Source organism: Bidens hawaiensis, unplaced genomic scaffold, assembly GCF_021521415.1.
Source record: "Bidens hawaiensis isolate Kalapana, Puna unplaced genomic scaffold, B.hawaiensis_p1.1 tig00023132_1, whole genome shotgun sequence".
Lineage (NCBI taxonomy): Eukaryota > Viridiplantae > Streptophyta > Magnoliopsida > Asterales > Asteraceae > Bidens > Bidens hawaiensis.
The window spans coordinates 171263-194086 of record NW_027493622.1 but is presented as its reverse complement, the minus strand read 5'-3'; the positions used below and the strand labels follow the sequence as shown (position 1 = coordinate 194086).

Below are 22824 nucleotides of genomic sequence, written 5' to 3'. Positions count from 1 at the left end.
TAGTAATTATGATATTTGAATGCTATAGATTCTTGACTATGCAAGAAGCTTACTTTGATGAGGAATTCAGGGGTTTGATTGAAAGTTTGTGTCCACAAGTTCATATGATAGGAGGAGGGTATGCTCATCATTTACACATTAACTTGATAAAGAATAACAATAATAATAATAAGTTCCCATTAAATTAGTTTCAATTCTAGTAATAATAAATTCTTTCTTGAAAAATTTCAAGATTTATTGGGCAAGTTGCTTTTACCAAGAATCACCAATGGATGTGCTTAGAAAATCATATCAGACCACAAAGTTGTTCGAATTCGTTCTCAGATGTGTTTCTGGTATGAACTGGTTTTCTTTTCCTTGATGATTATTGTAATCTTGTTAAAAACATATTGTTTGTTTTGCAGAATGATTCTGAATTTCATTGCCAATATTCTTGCGGTATAAAGGTACTGTTTTTTTTGTTTAATCCTATGAAAAACGTGTGTTTCGGGTGGTACCCTTGCACGAGTTAATAATTTTAGTCTATTGTTGCAGACAATTGCAGCAATCCCTGTGGAACCACAAGGAGTGGTACAATTTGGGTCCACAAAGAAGGTTAAATCATGCTTCAGTCTTCACTTTATTAATAAAAGAAATTAATGGTTTTACTTTTAGGCTCCAATTTACCAGAAAACTAATTTTTAGAACTGTAACATGTGTGGCTACTGATGATTCAGATTATAGAGACTGCTGAATTTGTAAATCAAACAAAAAGAATGTTTCAAGATTCTGTGAATCATGGGATGTTTGAACATCCCTATATTACAGGTGATGGGTACAGTTCAGCGGAACCCACGTGTTCTTCGGCTTGTCCAATACCGTCCGCAGTGCTTAATCATAATCAGTCAGATAATTGGTTACAGCCAAATACCCTTTCTTTTCAAGAATCATCGAACTCGTTTCCCAATCGATCCAACGATCAAGATTTGTTTGACCCACTCCAAGACTTTGTAATCCCGGATGATCTTGATATTTCCCAGTGGATTCAAGAACCTATTTCCATGAATCTTGAACAAAAAGGAGGGAACTTGATACCTATTGTCGAAGAAAGTCAAGTTGACTTTCATCATCAAAACTCAAACAAGCAAGTTGGTATAGAGTCTTCTACCCCTTATTCAGCAAAAGGGCTGTTCTCAAAACTTAGGATTGATGAGCTTATGGAGGGTATTTCTGGTACTTCACATGCCGTGTCTTCAACTGCTAAGAATCATGTGGAATCACCAAAGGCCACCAAGAAAAAGGCCAAACCGGGGACTCGACCACGGCCTAAAGACCGCCAGCAAATCTTGGACCGTATGGCTGAGTTGAGGGAACTGATTCCCAATGGTAACAAGGTGTGTAATTTCAAAAAAAAAGTTAAAATCTTTTTAAAAGAATCATATAGATATATCTTTAATTATATGTTATGATTGACTTTATGATTTTCGCAGACGAGTATCGACTCTTTGTTGGACCGAACCGTTAAACACATGGTTTTCTTGCAAAGTGTGACAAAACATGCTGCGAGAATCAAACAGGCCGATGAACCAAAGGTGAGCATATATGATATAATGGGGAACGAGTCAAACTTGTTAACGGGTTGAAAGTTGCATAAAATCTATTTCTTTTATGTTCACAACCTCACGAATCGCTTTATCAAAGCTTTAGATTATAATTGACAATAGGGAACACATTTATTATTTATACAGAAATAAAAAGTTAATATTTCCGCCTGTATACTTTTTAATATGTGAATCTTTACTGCACAATAATTAATATTAAAAACCATGGTTTGAAAATGATTTCAGAAAAACAAAGGCAATGATGCAACATGGGCTTATGAATTAGGGAACCAGATGATGGCCTGTCCGCTAATAGTTGAGGATCTTAGTACCCCTGGACAAATGCTTATAGAGGTAAAAACAAAAAGTCATGTGCTTTTTAACAAACATTGAACACTATATGTATAAACTTTGATATGCATGAATATTAACCCTTTATGTGTAAATCTTGTTCAGATGTTATGTGAAGATCGTGGGTTCTTTCTTGAAATGGTTGACATAATCAAAGGCTTTGGTGTGATCATCTTGAAAGGAGTGATGGAAATGCGCGATAAGATGTGGGCTCGTTTTATAGTCGAAGCAGAGGTAATAAATTCATAATCAGATAATCAGTGGTATATATTTTATGAAATTGTCTTAAGAATTTAATAATTTTTAGTGTTTGATAATTCTTATTATTTAAGTAATTAAGATATAAAGTGATAACGTATATTCTATTAACAGAAGTGATATGTTATATAAGTTATTATTCGTTAATAAAGTTTATTATGTCATTTTTTTTTTCAGGCAAAGCGGCGTGTAACTAGGCACGGGATGTTTTCAGCTCTTGTTCAGTTTCTACAAGTGACAAGCCTCGATGAGAATCGCGTTCGCAGTATGATTATGGAAGAAAAGAATAGGCTACTTGGTGGTTATGTGCAAGTTCCTGTAAGCTTACCACAAACAGACTATTGCATAGATTTCTGACCATTATGAACAAAATTGGTTGATCCTGTGGATTTTTCATTTTGGTTTAGGGATTGAAAATTTAGTTTTCTTGGTTTGGTTCCTTTCTATAAGTTTCCATGGCATGTTCATAGATTGAAACCTATAGATGTAGTTTGAAGGCTGGCAGCCACCTTTGTGATTATTAATTTATTATTGTGGAATTTAATTAGTTGGTATTTCATTGTAGTGTAGTATACAAGAATGATTTGCGTAACTAGTGTGTAATATATCAAACTGTTTCCTTCTATTGTTACTTAAGTAATACAATGGGTTAAAATAGTCAGCCTTATTAGACTTACTATTGGAAATAAACCTAAACCCAAGTTATAATATAATTTCTGTTATTATCAAGTATATTGGCCATAGTGTCATCCTATAAATATGTAGGGGCTATGTATAATTACTGTCTTCATCCCAAATAACGCGTTAAGTGTAATTACTCTCTTAGCCCGGAAGGAACCCATCGGGTTCAACCCATTACAAAACAAGATCCAGACCCCGTAAGGCTTCACTGGTCCATAAACCGCAGTATCTCCACTCCTCCAGTCAACCAAACCGACCCATCCTCACTTGTAGCCGTTCACCTTGTGGACATCTTATATATCTAGTGTTTTACCCTTCAGCTATACAACGGTGCACGCTTTTAAGCGTATCATTTGTTTCGGATCAAAGTTGGTAACTTAAAAGTTAAAACTTATCTACCAAATTCACTTTTGTTTTATGTGTTGAGTTCACTTATCCTAACTTCCAAGTTCCAAATTCCAATACCAAACCGCCATAACCGACTAACAATCTTAAATCAAAAGGCAACTTCATCTTCTTCCAACCAAACTAACGATGAGCCAACAAAGTAGCTCAATTCCAACAAGCCATTTCATCCATCACAAACCACCGACACGTTCCAACACTCAACTTTACCATGGCAGCTTATCACACTACCATTTTCCATCATTTCCACTAGCCTAGGATTACTTTCCGGTGTTATATCTATCCTTGGCAGTGTTTACTCCTACGCGTTAACCATGATCGGCTTAGCGAGTTCCGGGTCGTCTTCGTTCGGTCGGTTACGGCACCGACTCCAGAATACGAGGCCATGGACTTCGTGTCGCGGTTCACATGTGAATTTGGCGATAGGCGCCCGAATTTTGTCACCGAGGGGTTTACGGACGCGTTCGAGGCGTGAGTTTAAGCTGTTGTTTGTGTATTTGCACTCCCCGGATCATCTGGATGCGATTGCGTTTTGCGAAAACACTCTGTGTAATGAGGTTCTGTTAGAGTTTGTGAATGAGAATTTTGTGGCTTGGGGTGGGAGTATTAGGGGAAATGAAGGGTTTAAAATGAGTAATACTTTGAAGGCTTTTAGGTTTCCTTTTTGTGCTCTTGTTATGGCAGGTACTAATAATGCAATTGCTCTGCTGCAACAGGTGTGTAGTAACTTATGCTAAACAACTTAACTGTTTACACTTATATGCATTTATATTATAGAATGTTGAATGACGTTTTTGTATTTGTTGTAGGTTGAGGGACCTAAATCACCGGAAGAGATGCTTACAGTATTGCAAAGCGTTCTGGAAGAAAATGGCCCGGTTCTTGTCACTGCAAGACTTGATGCAGAGGAACGTAGGAATAATATAAGATTGAGGGAGGAGCAAGATGCTGCATATCAAGCTGCACTTGAAGTTGATCAAGTATGCTCTCATGTTGTTTATTTACTTTTTAATCTTAGAAATGAAACGGGTCGGATGGGTCAAGAGTTGCAAAGTATATACCTGATGCTTAAAATGTTCCTAGGCCAGTAAACTATCCGAACAGATATGAGTGGTACACACTCATGTTCGTTCGTTTAACTTAAACCGAACAAACAATCGAACATGAATAGTTAAACGAACAGATTTTTCTTGTTCGCGTTCATTCATTAAGAAATGAGTGTGTTCGTGTTCGTTTATGCTCGTTTTCTAAAGTATAAAATAACGGTTCACGAACGCAAACAAACATAAACTAAAAATAAATGAACAAGCATAAGTGGATATAATTGAACAAACACCGATTCAAAGTAAACATGAACAATTGATCTAAACATTTAATAAACTAGGCTAAATTTTAATGGGTGGTATTATACTTTCATACAACTAGTGTAAATTTTAAGGACCTAAAGACATTTTCCTCGTAAACTTGGTAAATTACATATATACCCAACCCAAATATTTAATTACATATCTCTCCTTTTCAAACTTGGTCAAATTATATATATACAAAAACCAAAATTTTAATTACATATATCCCCTATGTCAAGATAAATATTACATAATTACCCACTTTTATATATTTCATTAAAATAACTTATAATATGACTATTTTACCCTTGTTTTTACTGAAGCTGTAAATTTACCTATGTGGTCGTGTTCGTTCATCTAATTAAATGGACACAATATGTTGTCCATGTTGTTCATCTATTAAATAAAATGAACTTTCTGTCTAACGGTTCACTAAAAATTCTGTTCATTTACAGGCCTAAAGCCTTCTAGATTATTTTAATAAAAATTTCAAATTATTATTGAATTAATATAATATGTGTAATCACATAGTTTAACATGTATATGTGAAATAAGGCTCGGGAACGCAAGAAGAAGGAAGAGGAAGAAAGAGTAGAAAGAGAAGCTCTTGAAGCCTTGAAAATACGAATGGAAGAAGAAGAGGCGCGTGAAAGAGCAGCCATTGATGCTGCTGAAAGAGAAGCTAAGTTAATAAAATTACGAGAGGAAAAATTAGCATCCTTGGGCCCTGAACCTGAAAAAGGGCCCGATGTTACTCAGGTATTCTATACTCTTGTCATAACTTCCTTATGCTAATATATGTTAGCCGTTAGGCCTGGAAATCCGGGCAGCGATGATGTCGACGACAAAGAGTTAGTGGTAGAGAAAAATAATGATCATGGGTGGTGGTAACCCATTTGGGCCCATTTAAGTTAACAAGTTTGTAATAGCCGTTGACTAGTAGACCCAAATTGACCCATTGACTAATTTGAGATGACCCAAATGAGCCCATATACTTTTTTTTTTGAACAAACCCGTTCTTAGAAGAGTTGGTCGTGATTGCCACTTATAATATATCATCTTAATTTTTCAATGGTAACAGCTTCAGGGAAAAATATTTACGTAACAATCTAACCATTGTACAAAAGGACTTACAGTTAGGGAGGTGACAGTTTGAACCATTCAGAAATGAATTGAGTCAATTCGGGCAATGTTTTTATCTCTATTGGGTCATAACTGTAAACTTGAAAAGTATAGCTAGTAAAAAGGAAATGGGTCAAAAAAATCACACAAAATGTGAAGTTGGTTCCTAAAACCTCCTGAATCATGAATTTATAGCCTTAGATTATTGTTGGAAAACTTTTATTTTTAATTGATTGATAACCTTAGATTATTGTTGAAAAACTTTTATTTAAATTCAACCTGATTTATTTTCATGTAATCTTATTTATTAAATTATATAGGTATTGGTAAGATTACCGAATGGAGAAAGAAAGGCAAGGCGGTTTCATTGTACCGCTACAATACAATCTGTATACGACTTTGTTGACTCTTCCGGGACCTTGGAGATTGGAAACTACACTCTTGTCACCAATTTCCCACGTGTTGTATATGATCGGGATAAACTATCGTTATCACTCGAACAAGTTGGATTACATCCTCAAGCAAGTCTTTTCGTTGAAATGAAATAATGAGATATTTATGTACGGATTAATGTTTAGACCAGTTATGTGTTGATCATGTATCATGCAGACTGATTATGTGTTTTATTATATTTAACATTTGTGCATTTAGGATCCACCCTTTATAATTTTGTGCCGTTGTTTTGCAGCAGCAATTTAAACGAAAAATCCTGTCGATTAAACCTAAAAAGGCCATGAAATCTTTATCTTTGGTCCTTTGTACACGCATTAGCGTTTTTAGGTTATCGTAAAAGGCACTACTTTTGGAAAAGATGCAAAATATGCAATGAAGAACATGGGCACATAAGATATCTAGCATAAAAGGCAATACTTTTGGTAAAAAAATCCTTGCACTAGGTAAACCCAAATGCCCAACTAAATGATATATGGCAACTTGGGTTTTATTCAGGACATACATGCATGTTTTCAGTATTATGTAGCGCACAGTTGCATTATAACTCAAATGTATGTGTAAGAACACTATCTATGCAATATATTTTAGCAAAACAATATGGACTAAACCAAACATGTATGCGTTCGTCACCAATATACACACATCATCACATCAGGTGGGCACCCCAACGGCGGCGGGTGGGCCCACTAGTTTCAATATAAATGTAACTGCTACAACGAACTAAAAAAAAACTACACAAGTTAGAGTTGTATACATAGTTTGTGTTCCAAACTTAGAAAGATGGCATCTTCTTTTTCAAGTCCCATTTCCTCTTAGCATCATTAATGTCCGCTTCTCTATTCTTCTTCAATTCGCTTTGCAAATAGTGATATCGAGCTTCAATTAAATCAATCTCTTTCTTCAGATCTTCACACACATCTTTTACATCATAATTTTCACACACCACAGAGTCGTTAGATGTGGTTTTCATGGAAGAGAACACTTCCGAGCTCTTCATCCGATCGCTAGAATATGTAAATAAAGATGAGATATCAGGCCCTTTAAAAGTGTAATCTTCATGCTCAAAAACTGTTGTGGGCCTAGATGTGATTTGACTGTTTTGAACAACTATGGAACAACCAGATATTGTTGTCTCCAACAATGGTTTCCATGTTGGCACAAGTTTTATAATCATGTCATCGATAAGCTCGGCTATAATAATCACATCTTCATGCAAAAGGTCGAGTTCTTCAACCATTTCTTGAGCTATTGTATGTGCGGTGTCGGCATTAAGGGAAAACGGGAAGTCAATATTCCTCACGCTTCCTGTTAACACAAAAAACAACCGAATGTTAACATTAATAACCAAAAAATAAGAAAATACTTAGCTAGAGAGAAATAGGTCGAATGGTTCTTACCGCTAAAATCGTCTATTCTCAAGGTTAACATGACAATGTCTTCTTCATTTCTTTCGCCTTTTAATCGGATGTCACTTCTCTCATTGAGACGCTGAAGCTCAAGTGACTGAAAGCATGTGCTGCTAGTGTTGACCGAGTTGACTTGAACCAGGTTATGGTCAACGTCCATGGGAGACAATGACAGGTTGGCTAAGTTGACTTCAACCAGCTCGTGTACATCATGTTCTTTAATACTTTCGGGGGCGAGGAACGGATCGCTCAGAAGATCTTTTGCAGCCGGTCTTTGAGATGCCGGGACCAAACACTTCTCTATAAACGCTTTGACTTCTGGATTTTTGACTTTCGAAAGAGCAGCCGGTTTTATCCCCTGCAAAACCGAAATCAGATAGTTAGATAATCAATTCCAAATCATATATATAATAATATAACCAAAGTCAGTTAAACAAAAACTTACATTAATAACTTTTTTATATATTTGCCCGTGATTTTTGCATTCACTGTACGGATATTCACAAGTAATCAACTCTAGTATACACATCCCGAATGCATATATATCAACAAGTTCATTATATTCCTCTTCGTAAAGCTCTGGAGCCATGAATTCAGGGGTTCCTGCAATCCAGTATACAATTGAATTATTAAAACTTCTGCTATAAATCAAATATGTGATACTATGGAATGCATGATCTAAATGGTAATTACCAATCAAACTTTTGGCAGTCGGCCGAAGCATTAAAGTTGCAAATCCAAGATCACCGATCTTCACTTGACCATGGTTTCCGTTCACAAATATGTTGTTACATTTTAAATCTCTGTGAATAATAGGCGGTTCGTGACCATGCAAATAAACCAAGCCTTGAAGGATCCGTCGGGCCCAATTCTTGATCGCCTTCAAAACGACACTCTTATGTTTCTTGCGGTATCTAAACACAGTTTAAAACATAGATAAACTCATAAGATCAAACGCTACTTAAATAATATAATTAAATGCAAGAAGAAATGAAAAATAACTTACTGTCTCAAATCCCCGGAGGTAAAGAGTTCAGTTATTATGTTAATTGTTTTCTTCTTGTCGTCCACCCAAGAAACATACGACTTCATGATGTTGTCATGTTTTAACGTTTTTAACAAGTGAACCTCTGAATAAACTCTCTAATTGTTCAGGCGAGTGGGCCCCATCATCTAACATAATTTGGTTCCATGCAACTTCAATTCCTTTAATCTCATCAGACGCTTTGTATCTACAAATACCATATTAAACAGAACAATAATAATAATAAGCATCGTTATGCAATAACAAATACGGAGTACTAAAATTATATCATATACAGATTTAAATAAAAGGAAATAAGGAATTAAGGCTTACACTGTCTTGAATGCACCCCTCCCCAGCAATTCATCATACTGCAAGAAATAAAACAGTTAATATATATTATATGATTAACTGAAACCAAATTAATATTAATAGCAATTACTGAATCTTACCCGAACGTAACGATTATTAGGGCAAGTTTCAACAACATCAGGATCGTCGAGAGGTACGGAAGACCCAAATTCAGACGCCATTGAGTGCACCGGAAAACGTAGAAGACGCAGCAACAGATTCGGATTGGACGGGTGAAAACTAGAGTTCAGAAAAGGCTTCGCATGCAACGTAGAAAGAATCGATTGATGATCGAATTCTCAAGTAATTTCCAGCAAAATACATAGCCAATAATATTGTCTTCAAACGAATCAAAATTTCTTGAAACCAGTCGGGAATCTGATTCCAACCTTCAATGAAATTGTGTGTGGAAGAATTATGTAACCAACATTCATATCATTAAGAATATTTATATAACCTATGCCCAACTCGTACGATAATCTCGGCTATTTCAAATTTTAAGTTCAAGTTCAAAGTTGCAATTAGTACGTAACTTTCGGCTCATGTAATTGTTTTATATTTATCCTCGAAAATCAGTTCCCTTAAGCAAACCTAATATTGTATTATTTATATTAGTTTTGAGTAAAATGTAACTAAATGTATTTTTTTAAAACGACTTTTTTTTAACGATCAACTGAGTAACGCCGGGTACTTCGTACGCGGTACATTGTATTATAACTCTATCTAGAAAACTCAATATATTTTGGTTCTTTAAATAATAAATTATTTCATAATAAGAATCAATAATATATATAAACGAACATTTGTTCTCTAGTTACTCACTACATTATCTTAAGCCACCAGATTTTATTTACAAATGAATGTTTCTCTATCATTTGACCGAATTCACGGGTATGAGTCTCATCAAACCCAGATAGCCCTTAAACGAGTTATAACATCTTAATAAATTAAAACTTAATCTTACCAAATATTTAATATGAAAATCCTATAAACAGAGATATACTAAAAATTAATATCTTATTTAAAAAAAAATATTGTTTATAATTAAGAAACAACTTTAAAAAAATAAGCGGGTTATGGGTCTCACCAAACCCAGATAGTTTTTAAACAGAATTATAACATCTCATTTATAGGGATGAGCAAATTCGGTACCGGTACCGAATTGGTACCAAAGTTTTAAGTTTCGGGATCGGTACGGTACCGGTATTTCCCGATTTTTTAACTTCAGTACAGGTACCGAACTGAATATTTCGGTACCGGTACTAAGAATTAGCGATTTTCGGAATCGGTATTTCCGTTACCGGTATGGTACTGTGCTCATTTATTTGTTAAACTCTTTCCTCATCAAATCCTAAATATATTATTAACTTCATTACAATAAATATTTAATTTATTTGATAAGAAAAGGTACCACGAAACCTTTTAGTGACCACATGTCGACAACAACTTAATCTATAATGACCGGTGTTTGCAATATATGCTATACTAACTTTAAAACCCATGCAATACACTGATGATACAATAAATAATAAATAAAAATTAAGAAATAAGTACATGCATATTTTATGTGAAAAAATGTATTAAACTATCTATATAAATGTCTAGTAAAAGACTTTATGTGTCACTCTCTTGTTGCTCATCACCCTCTCTTTACTTTTATCTTATTTAATATTTAACTTTATTTGATAAGAAAAGGTGCCACGAAACCTTTTAGTGACCACATGTCACAACAACTTTAATCTATTTGACGGTTTTCCGGCGACAAACCTATCCAAACAATATTTCGTTCATAAAATTTCGATGTTTGTAATATATGCTATACTAACTTTAAAACCCATGCAATACACTGATGATACAATAAATAATAAATAAAAATTAAGAAATAAGTACATGTATATTTTATGTGAAAAAAATGTATTAAACTATCTATATAAATGTCTAGTAAAAAACTTTATGTGTCACTCTCTTGTCGCTCATCACCATCTCTCAAGCCACCAGATTACTTGGTTTCTGATTTGTGGCTTTTCGTGTATTTAATCTAAATTCGCGGGTATGGGTCTTACCAAACCCGAATAGTCCTTAAATGAGTTATAACATATCATTTATCTGTGAAACTCTTTCATAATCAAACAATAACTTTCATAGGTCACGGGTCGCACCAAACCCGGATAACCCGTAAACGTGTTATAATGTCTCATTTATCCGTGATTTAACCCATTAATCATCAAACACTAATTTTCACGGGTCATGGTTCTCGGCAAACCCGGATAACCCTTAACGGGTTATAACATCTTATTTACTTGTGAATTTAGCCCCTTAATAATCAAACAGTAATTTTTGCGGGTCATAAGTCTCACCAAACCCGGATAGCCCTTAAACGTGTTATAAGATATCATTTATTTGTTAAACTCATTTATCATTAAATCCTAATTTAATTTATCTCATTTACTTATTCTCCGTCATTGATATAACATCTCTCATACATCAACCATCATCGTCACCTACATCAACCACCCTTTTTTCACAAGACAACTATTGGTGTTCATGTTTGTTTGCTTAAGAAAATCAGCATGTTTGTGTTCGTTTATGTTCGTTCGTTAAAAATCTAAAAACCTACATATTTCAATTGAAAGAGCCTAAACGTTAAAAAAAATATAATAAACGTAACAAACTAATATATACGTATTATATCAAAACAATACTACGTTAAAAAAGTAAACAAATCATTATAACTATATTTACAATAATAATAATAATAATAATAATAATAATAAAAGTAATTCATGTAAAGCACGGGGATTAAACTAGTTATATATATATATATTTATATGCGTATAATATCTATACAAAAAAGTTTTGTATTTACAATTTACAAATTTGAAATTTTGCATACAGAGTTGTATTAGTCAAATTTTTACCATCTTTATTCAGTTTGTTTTTTTGTTACACGAAGTGAAACATGAAAAAAAAGAGATATAATTCAACATTGGTATACTTCTCATGGGTTGAGTTATTCTACTAATACTAATAAAATTGAGAAGTGTAAAAAGTCATAATTAATTGACATGTGTTAAGTGAGGTTAATAGGAAAAAATGTATAAAAGTAATATTTTTTTTCCTCTTCACATGCAAGTCATATGTTAATTACCCAATCACTTTAAAACGTCTTTAACTTTTTCGTATGATATTTTTTTTTAAAAAAAAACTTCATCTTAATAACAAGCATTTTTTTATCTTTAATATGAATAAGATTTTGTTATATAAAAATTAAAACAAAAATTACGTCATTGTGTTTTTTTTTCTTACCATTATATTTTTTTCGTCATTGTGTCTTTTGTTTGTCATTGTGTTTTTTTAGTCATTGTGTCATTCAAATCATCTTTTTTTTAATACTAATAACACCGATGTGTAATAATATTATTAAAATATAATTATAAAATACCAACAAATTATCTAATAACTTGTTGGGTCATAATTTGGTGAGACTGATGCGTATCAAACGATCTACAACATGATCAGGACGGAAGAGACGAGTGGAAGTACTTCATATGATGTGGTTACGACTTGGAGTGTGTAAAGTAGAAGACACAAGAGTGATTTTGGTTGAGCTTATGGGCTTGGGTTTTGTCTATGGGCTTGGGTTTGGACTTTTGTATTAGCAAACTGATATAATATAATGTTTAGTTTATTCTAGGGTTAGCACTAGGGATGAGCATATTCGGTACCGTTATCGAAATCGATACCAAAGTTTTGAGTTTCGGGATCGGTACGGTACCGTTATTTCCCGAATTTTTACCTTCGGTACCGGTACCGAACCGATTATTTCGGTACCGATACCGGTACAAAGAATTTGCAAAATTCGGGATCGGTATTTTCGGTACTGTTACCGGTACCGGTCGGTGCTGGTACGATATCGAGCTCATCCCTATTTAGCACTCAATTAGCACTTTCATAGCCACCATCAGTTCTAGAGAGCATAACATGATTGGTTTATGTATCTGACAATAATTATCAATATATTGTATGCATTGAAATCGTATCATCGTGCTCTTATTGTTCATCTTGTTATTTGATCATAAACATCTTCATCTCTACTAGTTCGGGTTGATATCATAAATATATTAGCACTTTCACAGCCACCATCAGTTCTAGAGAGCATAAGAGGATTGGTTTATGTATCTGACAATAATTATCAATATATTGTATGCATTGAAATCGTATCATCGTGCTCTTATTGTTCATCTTGTTATTTGATTATAAAAATCTTCATCTCTACTAGTTCGGGTTGGTATCATATTGTTTAAGATCCGATTCTGGAATTACAAGTGGTATTAGAGCTTATAGACCTATTCTAGGCTCGGTTCGTGATATCAGTGATACAATAATATTAGATTTTTGGTGTTGAATTGTGATCTTTTGCTGGAAACCGATGAACACGTAGAGGATTGCTCATCGGGTTCTTAGGAGAAACTGTTGGGAAAGGATTTGGCAAATCTCGTTTAAAATTCAAAAGATCTCAAAATCCCAAAATTTCTGGGATTTCGAGTTATAAACAAGTAAAGGATTTCGGTAACTGTGGGTTTTTGGCCCACAACGGTTCTTGGTAACCTTGGGTTTTTGGCCTACAACGTTTTCTCGGCAAACAACAGTTCTCGGTGTGATAAATAGTTCTCAGTATTGTGTTCTTGACCACAAGAGTTCTCGGCAACTAAGGATTTTTGTATTGATGACATGACTCCACAATCAAATTCAGCCTTGAGATTGTTTTGGGCTACCACTTGGGCTTGAGCTTGAAGAATTCGGGCCTTAAGTCTAGTGTAAATAATCATTTCCATGGCCCAAATACGAGAGGGTTTAACTGTATCCTTTCGGCTTAGGGCGTCAGCCATGACATTCGCCTTCCTGGGGTGGTAATGAATCTCGCAATCGTAATAATTTAGTAACTCGACCCAACGTCGTTGCCTCATGTTGAGTTCTTTTTGGTTGAGGATATGCTGCAAGCTTTTATGATCGGTATAGATGACACATTTATTCCATAAAGGTAGTGTCTCCAAATTTTTAGAGCGAAAATCACCGCACCTAACTCAAGATCGTGAGCGGTGTAGTTATTTTCGTGGATCTTGAGTTTACGAGAGGCATAAGCTATGACTTTGCCTCGTTGCATGAGTACACAACCGAGACCTTGTTTTTGGGTTTGGAATGCGTCTTCTTGCTTTTGATCCCAAATGAACGGCTTGCCTTTTTGAGTTAGGGTGGTGAGAAGTAAGGCTAGTTTTGAGAAATTCGAGATAAATCGACGATAATAACCAGCTAGACCAAAGAAGGAACTGATTTCTGATGGGGTTTTCGGAGCTTTCCAATTCTTGATGGCTTTGATTTTGGCAGGATCCACGATACACCTTTATCGTTAATAACATGACCCAAAAATTGAACTTCGCGAAGCCAGAATTCACATTTCGAAAATTTAGCATAAAGTTGTTCTTTCTTCAACAGTTCCAAGGTGAGACGAATGTGTTGCTCATGCTCATGCTCGGTCTTGGTTATTGAATAAATTAAAATGCCATCAATAAAAAAATGATGAATTTGTCAAGGTATGGTTTACAAAGCAGTTCATGAGGTCCATGAACACCGCGGGTGCATTAGCCAAGCCAAAGGGCATGACCATGAACTCGAGGTGTCCATAGCGGGTAAGATTGGCGGTTTTGGGTATGTCTACACCGAGAATTCGCAGTTGGTGCTAACCCGAGCGGAGATCAATTTTTCAAAACAAGTGGCTCCTTGAAGCTGATCGAAGAGGTCATCAATCCTCGGTAGTGGGTACCGATTCTTGATGGTAAGTTTATTGAACTCTCGGTAGTCAATGCACATTTAGAAAGATCCGTCCTTCTTTTTGAAGAAAAGGACAGGAGCTCCCCATGGTGAGAAATTGGGTCGAATAAACCATTTGTCGAGAAGTTCTTGAAGTTGGCTAGAAAGTTCTTGCATTTCGGACGGGGCTAAGCGGTAGGGAGATTTAGCTATGGGAGTTGCACCGGGTATAAGGTCGATTCGGAATTCGACTTGTTGAGACGGAGGAAGTCCTGGCAAGTCGTTGGGGAAAAATTTCGGGATAGTCTTTTATAACGGAAATGTCTTGAATCTTTTTCCCTTCAGATTTCTTGTCAACTACATGGGCTAAAATTTCGGGATAGGTTACGATCGGGTTTTTCTCCTTAAATGATTAGTGTTTCACAAGATTGTAACGGGATAGGAATGAGCATCTCGGCACAGGAAGCTTCGGCTTGATTACAGGATAACCAATCCATTCTCACAAATAGGTCAAATCTACCAAGCTTTAAGGGAATTAGATCGATATTAAGAGAATGATCATCAAAAGTCAAGGTGCAATCGCGTATATTAGTATCGGCTTAGATAGTTTTACAATTGGCTTGCTCGACGATGTAAGGGAAGTCTAGTTTTGCAGGTTTCAAATTAACAAGGTGTTCAAAATAAAAATATATAAAGTCGGATAAAGATTGCACATAGATAGACTAGGGAAAAAAATAAGGCAGATCAATACTCCCCCTTCAAACAAGAGATGATTTTTAGGTTATGATCGGGTTTTTCTCCTTGAATGATTAGTGATTCACCATATTGTAACGGGATAGGAATGAGCATCTCGGCACAAGAAACTTCTGCTTGATTACAGGATAACCAATCCATTCTCACAACTAGGTCAAAGCTACCAAGCTTTAAGGGAATTAGATCGATATTAAGAGAATGATCATCAAAAGTCAAGGTGTAATCGCGTATAATAGTACTGGCTTAGGCAGTTTTACAATTGACTTGCTCGACGATGTAAGGGACGTCTAGTTTTGCCGGTTTCAAATTAACGAGGGGTTCAAAATCAAAATATATAAAGTCGAATCAAGATTGCACATAGATAGACTAGGGAAAAAAAATAAGACAGATCAATACTCCAAGTCCGCTAGTCTTCAAGATAGTTGTAATGGTCCAACCCCATTTGTAAGTGGCATCATCCTCAAGCTCACCGTCAATAAATTTATTACTTCCTACCGAGCTATTGACTGACGGGGCTTAGAATTCTCCGATTGGGCCTATTAGTTCTCCATGGGTGGGGGAAGGAGTTCTCATTAAACATGCCCAACTAATTGTGCTGTAGGTGGAGATATTTGGTGATGGAGGGTTCAAAGACACGTCCAAGTCCTCTAGCGCAATGTAGTCTTCCTCCACAGTGGTAAGCGGATGTGGGAGTTTTTGGAAGGGTTGGCGGATTCAAAAGACATGTTATAAAAGGGAAGTTAGTACATCTAATAGAACATAATTTCAACCTAAGGGACATTCTTAGACGTATGTTGTTCACTAACTCTCTACGACCAAGGCTTTGATACCAATCTGTCACACCCCCCGACCGAAGGCGGAAACGCCGGGGCGTGCGTAGATTGAAATCATGCACATGATATTAAATGTAAAAACTCATATTAACATATACCAACACGTTGTTCAAACTAAACATAATCCAAAATAGAAAACATGACATAGCAATTAAACTTCTAAGTGATACTTCAAGAGTCTTCCTTAATTTCCATTACCTAGAAAAACATGCGAGAGTGTCAACTAAAAATAGTTGGTGAGAACATAGGTTTTAAATTTAAAATAATAGAAAAATATGTTTTATGTTGAAAACATTCCATATGTGTTGAGTTAGTTTATATACTTTAGTGATTACAACCAAACCTCTGACACTTTTAGTGAGTCGTCTAATCCACGAGTAGACTATAATGTTTAGTGTTTAACGATCATTGGATTCGGACCACACAGGCCTCTACCAGAGGCCTGAGTGGGTGGGTCAGGCCAATAGATCTATCATCATACTACCACGGGCTTAGCAAGTTAATGGTTGTACATGTGATTAAGTATATGCTTGTAATGATCACACACTATGAATATTATGAATAAAGCTTGAATCAAATAACATTTATAAAACATAGAATAAATAAGTTACATGTTTCCACCCCAAAGTATAAAATGTTTAAAAACATATAAAAGGGTCTATGAACTCACATTGCTTGATGGATGAACACGAACACGAGCAAGAGTTAGTTGAACCGGTCATGGGATGCCTTGTATATGCTTAGAGAGAAATGATAGAATGAGATTTGGTGTGAAAAATAATGAGAATGAGAGGCTCTATTTATAGGTCAAAAGTTGAGTTTTGAATACGATTTAGATAGAGATAAATTATATATATATATATATATATATATATTATAATTTGGAACTTCTTATCAAGACTCTAATTTACTGTTCATTGTTTTTCTTGCATAAACTACTGTACATTGTGCTCCTTTCGTTGTACATATCAACCCTTCCTATTCAAGCTCCATGTATATCTGCAGCTACACGTGTAACTGTCTCCATCTTTCTTCTGTCATTGATAAAGTTTAAGCACAAAAAACTAAAATTAATTCTACAGACAGCGGAGACATCTGTGACACAGGGAGACCGTCATCACCACATTGTTACTCGTATCACCCACCATCGGCTTTCACACCACCTGATTTAGGGTTTTAGTCGTGTGGACTGTGGAGATAGTCGATTTCGATTTCCGATTCGTCTGTTGTCGGGTTCCATTTTGGAAGCCCTAGGTGACGACGATGCTTTAATTGTTGTCGTGTTCATTTTGGAACCCTAGGTGACGGTTACCGGTGACATGCAGTCATTTATGGCGGTGGCGCATTGTGGTGGTGAAAGTAACACAGTGACCGATTACGATTGTTGCGACTCTGGTTCTTCTTGGTGGCCGGTTGTGTGGTGGCGCCGTGGCGATGTTTTGACCTACTGTGCCGGGTTATGTTTGGAAACCCTAGGCGACATTGGCTTCTGGTGGCGGTGGTCCGGTGGCCTCTTGCCGCCTCTCATCGCTGGCGTAAGATACTGAGCTTTTGTTCTCCGTGGATGTTTTGATTGTCTGTATAAGTTGTAAGGATGTTGGTTTGATCAATGATTAGTCAAATGAGATTTCATCACTGAATTATGGATGATTGTTATGTTGTAATCACGAGTTCTGAGAAGGGGATTTTGTTGGCTCCGGTATACCTTAATGCACTAATTTGTTAAAATGTGATTTCATGGTTATTATTTACGATTTTGAAGGTTTACTCATCTCGAGTAGATGGCTGGTTGTTCTAGGCTGAGTTTATTTTATTTTTGGTAAGCCAAATTTGTGTCTTTGTATGGAGTGTAGTACTATGATGAGTGCTAGAAATTATCCTCTGCTGCACTTTTTGAGTTGCTTTGTTGTAATAATTTATAAACTGAACATCAGTTTGTGATGCTGTGACTTTGAATGAATTTGATCATCATTCAAGAGTAGCTTCTTGAATCATTTGAAGCAATTGACTTTGACTCGGCAATGATGTGTATATGAGCATGTACTTTCTTAGATTGGCAATTGAGATGGCTTGGTTATCGATATGAAAGGAAGACCACCTCATTACAAATCTAATGGCCTTCATTTATGGTTATGATGATGTTTCGCTCATAGGCATGGCAACTCATGTTGCAGCTATGGTGCGGAACTGAACATATTGGCATTCCACCTTTTCAGATAAGTTTATGGCTGTGATGATGTTTGGTTCTTGGCGTGGCAATGTATGTTGCAGCCTAATACCGAACTGAGCCTCGAGTTGACAAACTTTTGAGAACTTGATCAAAATTCTTATCCTTCAATATACCATAAAAAGTGTACCGGGGTAAGGTAAGTGCATCTGAAGGCGGAGACATGTTATGATTTGTAAATTGAATTGGAAAAAAAAGCATTTGGTAGAAGTTCATTGTCTTCTTGAATCTGATGCGAGTGTCTAAAGCACAAACATATAAACTGTGAAGGTGGTTTACCACCCGTCGCGTTACCCGCCGCAACGCGACGGGTCATATACTAGTTTTGTTTAAAAATTAAGTGATAACTTAACAATAATAATATTAATGATAACGATAACGTATATGTGTGTACATAAAGTGCACGACACTTTCTGAAGAAAAATTTGTTTTTTTTTTATTTTCTCTCTTTTTCAAATTAAAAGTAATTATTAAAGTAAAAACTTGAGGACATGGTTAAGATAGAAGGTTTTAGAATGTTTCATTTTTTTAATCACATGGTTTATTTAAATACTTAGGATAAAAATAACATTAATAATAATAACAAAATATTTTGTTACATGTTATAAAATATTAATTTAGGCATTCCGGTTAAACGTGTCATATTAACGATTAAGCATGCTTATGATGAAGTGAGTATAGGGTCATATAATTACGCATGCAAAGATAATGTTATTTAATAAATAACATATAATTCAACAATAATAAATGTAGACGATGAAATGAATACGATAACTTTATTAAATGAGTACAAAAGACTAGCGTGTATTAGCAAGAAAAATCCATAGATGTTACAGTCTCCCCTACTTAAAGGAATTTCGTCCCGAAATTAAAAAGTGGAGACTGGTTCGGATTGAAAAAGATGAGGGTATTTCTGTTTCATTTGATCTTCAATTTCCCAAGTAAACTTGGGTCGTTGCTTATAGTTCCAATTGACTTTCACTAGACGGATTTGACTTCGATGGAGTTTCTTGACATCACGATTCACGATCTCGATAGGTTCCTCAACCAAGTTAAGTATATGATCAATGCGTATATCTTCAAGGGGAATAGGTTGAGTGTCATCGGCTAAGCATTTCTTGAGGTTAGAAACATGGAAAGTGTCATGAATACCGCACAATTCCTGAGGTAGTTTAAGTTTTTATGCCACTGGACCAATCCTATCAAGAATCTCAAAAGGTCCAACATACCTAGGAGAAAACTTTCCCTTTTTCCCAAATCGGATAATGCCATTTCAGGGGAAACAAGAGATGATTTTTAGGTTATGATCGGGTTTTTCTCCTTGAATGATTAGTGTTTCACCAGATTGTTACGGGATAGGAATGAGCATCTTGGCACAAGAAACTTCTGCTTGATTACAGGATAACCAATCCATTCTCACAACTAGGTCAAAGCTACCAAGCTTTAAGGGAATTAGATTGATATTAAGAGAATGATCATCAAAAGTCAAGGTGTAATCGCGTATAATAGTATTGGCTTAAGCAGTTTTACAATTGGCTTGCTCGACGATGTAAGGGAAGTCTAGTTTTGCCGGTTTCAAATTAACGAAGGGTTCAAAATCAAAATATATAAAGTCGAATCAAGATTGCACATAGATAGACCAGGGAAAAAAAATAAGGCAGACCAATACTCCAAGTCCGCTAGTCTTTAAGATAGTTGTAATGGTCCAGCCCCATTTGTAAGTGGCATAATCCTCGATCTCATCGTCAATAAATTTATTACTTTCTACCGAGCTATTGACTGACGGGGCTAAGAATTCTCCGATTGGGCCTATTAGTTCTCCATGGGTAGGGGAAGGAGTTCTCATTAAACATGCCCAACTAATTGGGCTGTAGGTGGAGATATTTGGTGATGGAGGGTTCAAAGGTACCTCCAAGTCCTCTAGCGCAATGTAGTCTTCGTCCAACGGTGGTCAGGGGGTGTGGGAGTTTTCGGAAGGGTTGGCGGAATCAAAAGACATTTTATAAAAGGGAAGTTAGTACATCTGATAGAACATAATTTCAACCTAAGGATTCTTAGACGTAGGTCGTTTACTAACTCTCTACGACCAAGGCTCTTATACCAATCTGTCACACCCCTGGTCGAAGACAGAAACGCCGAGGCGTGCGTAGATTGAAATCATGCACATGATATTAAATGTAAAAACTCTTATTAAAATAAACCAACACGTTGTTCAAACCAAACATAATCTAAAATAGAAAATATGATATAGCAATTAAATTTTTAAGTCTGACACATCCCCTAAGTGATACTTTTAGAATCTTCCTTAATTTCATAATTTGAAAAACATCCGAGAGTGTCAATTAAAAATAGTTTGTGAGAACATAGGTTTTAAATTTAAAATAATAGAGAAATATGTTTTATGTTGAAAACATTCCATATATGTTAAGTTACTTTATATACTTGAGTGATTACAACCAAAACTCTGACACGATTAGCGAGTCGTCTAATCCACGATTAGACTATTTTGTTTAATGTTTAACGGTTATCGGATTCTGACCACACAGGTCTCTACCCGAGGTCTGGGTGGGCAGGTCGGGCTAATAGATCTATCATTGTACTACCACGGGCTTAACAAGTTAATGGTTGTATATGTGATTAAGTATAAGCTTGTAATGATCACACACAATGAATATATGAATAAAGCTTGAATCAAATAACATTAATAAAACATAGAATAAATAAGTTGCATGTTTCCACCCTAAAGTATAAAACGTTTAAAAAGATATAAAAGGGGTTATGAACTCACATTGCTTGATGGATGAACACGGACATGAGCAAGAATTAGTTGAACCGGTCACGGGATGCCTTGTTTATGCTTAGAGAGAAAAGAGAGAATGAGATTTGGTGTAAAAAATAATGAGAATGAGAGGCTCTATTTATAGGCCCAAAGTTAAGGTTTGAATACGATTTAGATTGAAATAAAATTTGTTTAAAGATTAAGTGATAACTTAACAATAATAATATTAATGATAATGATAACAATGTAATAATAAAAAAAATATGTATATGTGTGTGCACATAAAGTGCTTTTTGAAAAAAAATTGTTTTCTTTTTATATTCCTTTTTTTTCAAATTAAAAGTAATTATTAAAGTAAAAATTTGAGGAACAAGGTTAAGATAAAAGGTTCTAGAATGTTTCATTTTTTTAATTACATGGTTTATTTAAATACTTAGGATAAAAATAACATTAATAATAATAATGAAATATTTTGTTACATGTTATAAAATATTAATTTAGGCATTCTGGTTCAAAGTGTCATATTAACGATTGAGCATGTTTATGATGAAGTGAGTTTAGGATCATATGATTACGCATGCAAATATAATGTTATTAAATAAATAACATATAATTCAACAATAATAAATGTAGACGATGAAATGAATACAATAACTTTATTAAATGAGTACAAAATACTAGCGTTTATTAGCAAGAAAAATCAATAGATGTTACACTATTGGGTTCTAAATTTGGCAGTTTCTGAAATTTTTCGAAATCTTAATTTGAACGAAAAATACTAAACCCTAAATAAAGGAATTATGGGGGAGTCTTAAATCGCGAAATTGAATCCTAGATAAAGGAATTTGGCCTCAAAACTAGGAGTACTCACTTATGACTGGTTGCCACAACATCTGGCTAGTTGCGACCTTTACTTCTCCTACTCATAGGCATTCTAACTCCAAACGTTGTGAAAGTTATGATTGTTTGAAGTTTAAGCTATTTTTGCATTGTTTACTTTTGAGTAGTACTTGGGTGTTCTCGGTTACAATATGTTTTTCCGATGAGGATTGGTTAACTCGATATTGATATACGAAACCAAAAACTCAAGATGTTTGTTTTGGTGCATTTCGGTACAAATCGATGTAAATAATAATGTGTTGAAGCTCTATTAAAAATTTCGGCAAAGTAACAATACAGTTCGGTGTATCGTAAAATGAATGGTTACAGAATGACTAAAATGAATTCTATTTATAGTAATCAGCCTTCATTTGCTACATGTTGTTCCCATTCGCTACTTTTGATCTCTCATTCTCTCCCATACATGCTCATTCGCTAGAGTTGCTTCTCATTCTCTATCATAATCCATCTTTTGCTCATTCTCTATCATTCGCTCCCATACGTGCTCATTCGCTAAATTTGCTTCTCATTCTCAATCATTATTGTAACATCCATATTTTGGTCCAAA

General features: G+C 35.2%; 1 protein-coding gene and 2 pseudogenes across 2 annotated transcripts; 2 read left to right on the top strand and 1 right to left on the bottom strand.

Annotated features, from left to right (window-relative positions):
- The first annotated feature begins 218 nt into the window (after positions 1 to 218).
- LOC143566968 (transcription factor bHLH157-like) lies at positions 219 to 2694 on the top strand. Its single transcript, XM_077053509.1, has 8 exons — positions 219 to 335; positions 405 to 446; positions 535 to 594; positions 717 to 1373; positions 1470 to 1571; positions 1827 to 1934; positions 2037 to 2165; positions 2367 to 2694. Exons 1-8 carry the CDS (start codon positions 273 to 275, stop codon positions 2544 to 2546), a joined length of 1341 nt encoding a protein of 446 aa, XP_076909624.1. The 5' UTR covers positions 219 to 272; the 3' UTR covers positions 2547 to 2694.
- A 74-nt stretch (positions 2695 to 2768) lies between these two features.
- LOC143566973 (plant UBX domain-containing protein 10-like) lies at positions 2769 to 6600 on the top strand (annotated as a pseudogene). Its single transcript, XR_013141319.1, has 5 exons — positions 2769 to 2777; positions 3422 to 3991; positions 4085 to 4255; positions 5177 to 5380; positions 6064 to 6600. The product of XR_013141319.1 is annotated as a plant UBX domain-containing protein 10-like (transcript).
- Positions 6601 to 6968: 368 nt separating this feature from the next.
- Positions 6969 to 9159, bottom strand: LOC143566972 (putative serine/threonine-protein kinase WNK11; annotated as a pseudogene).
- Positions 9160 to 22824: the final 13665 nt, after the last annotated feature.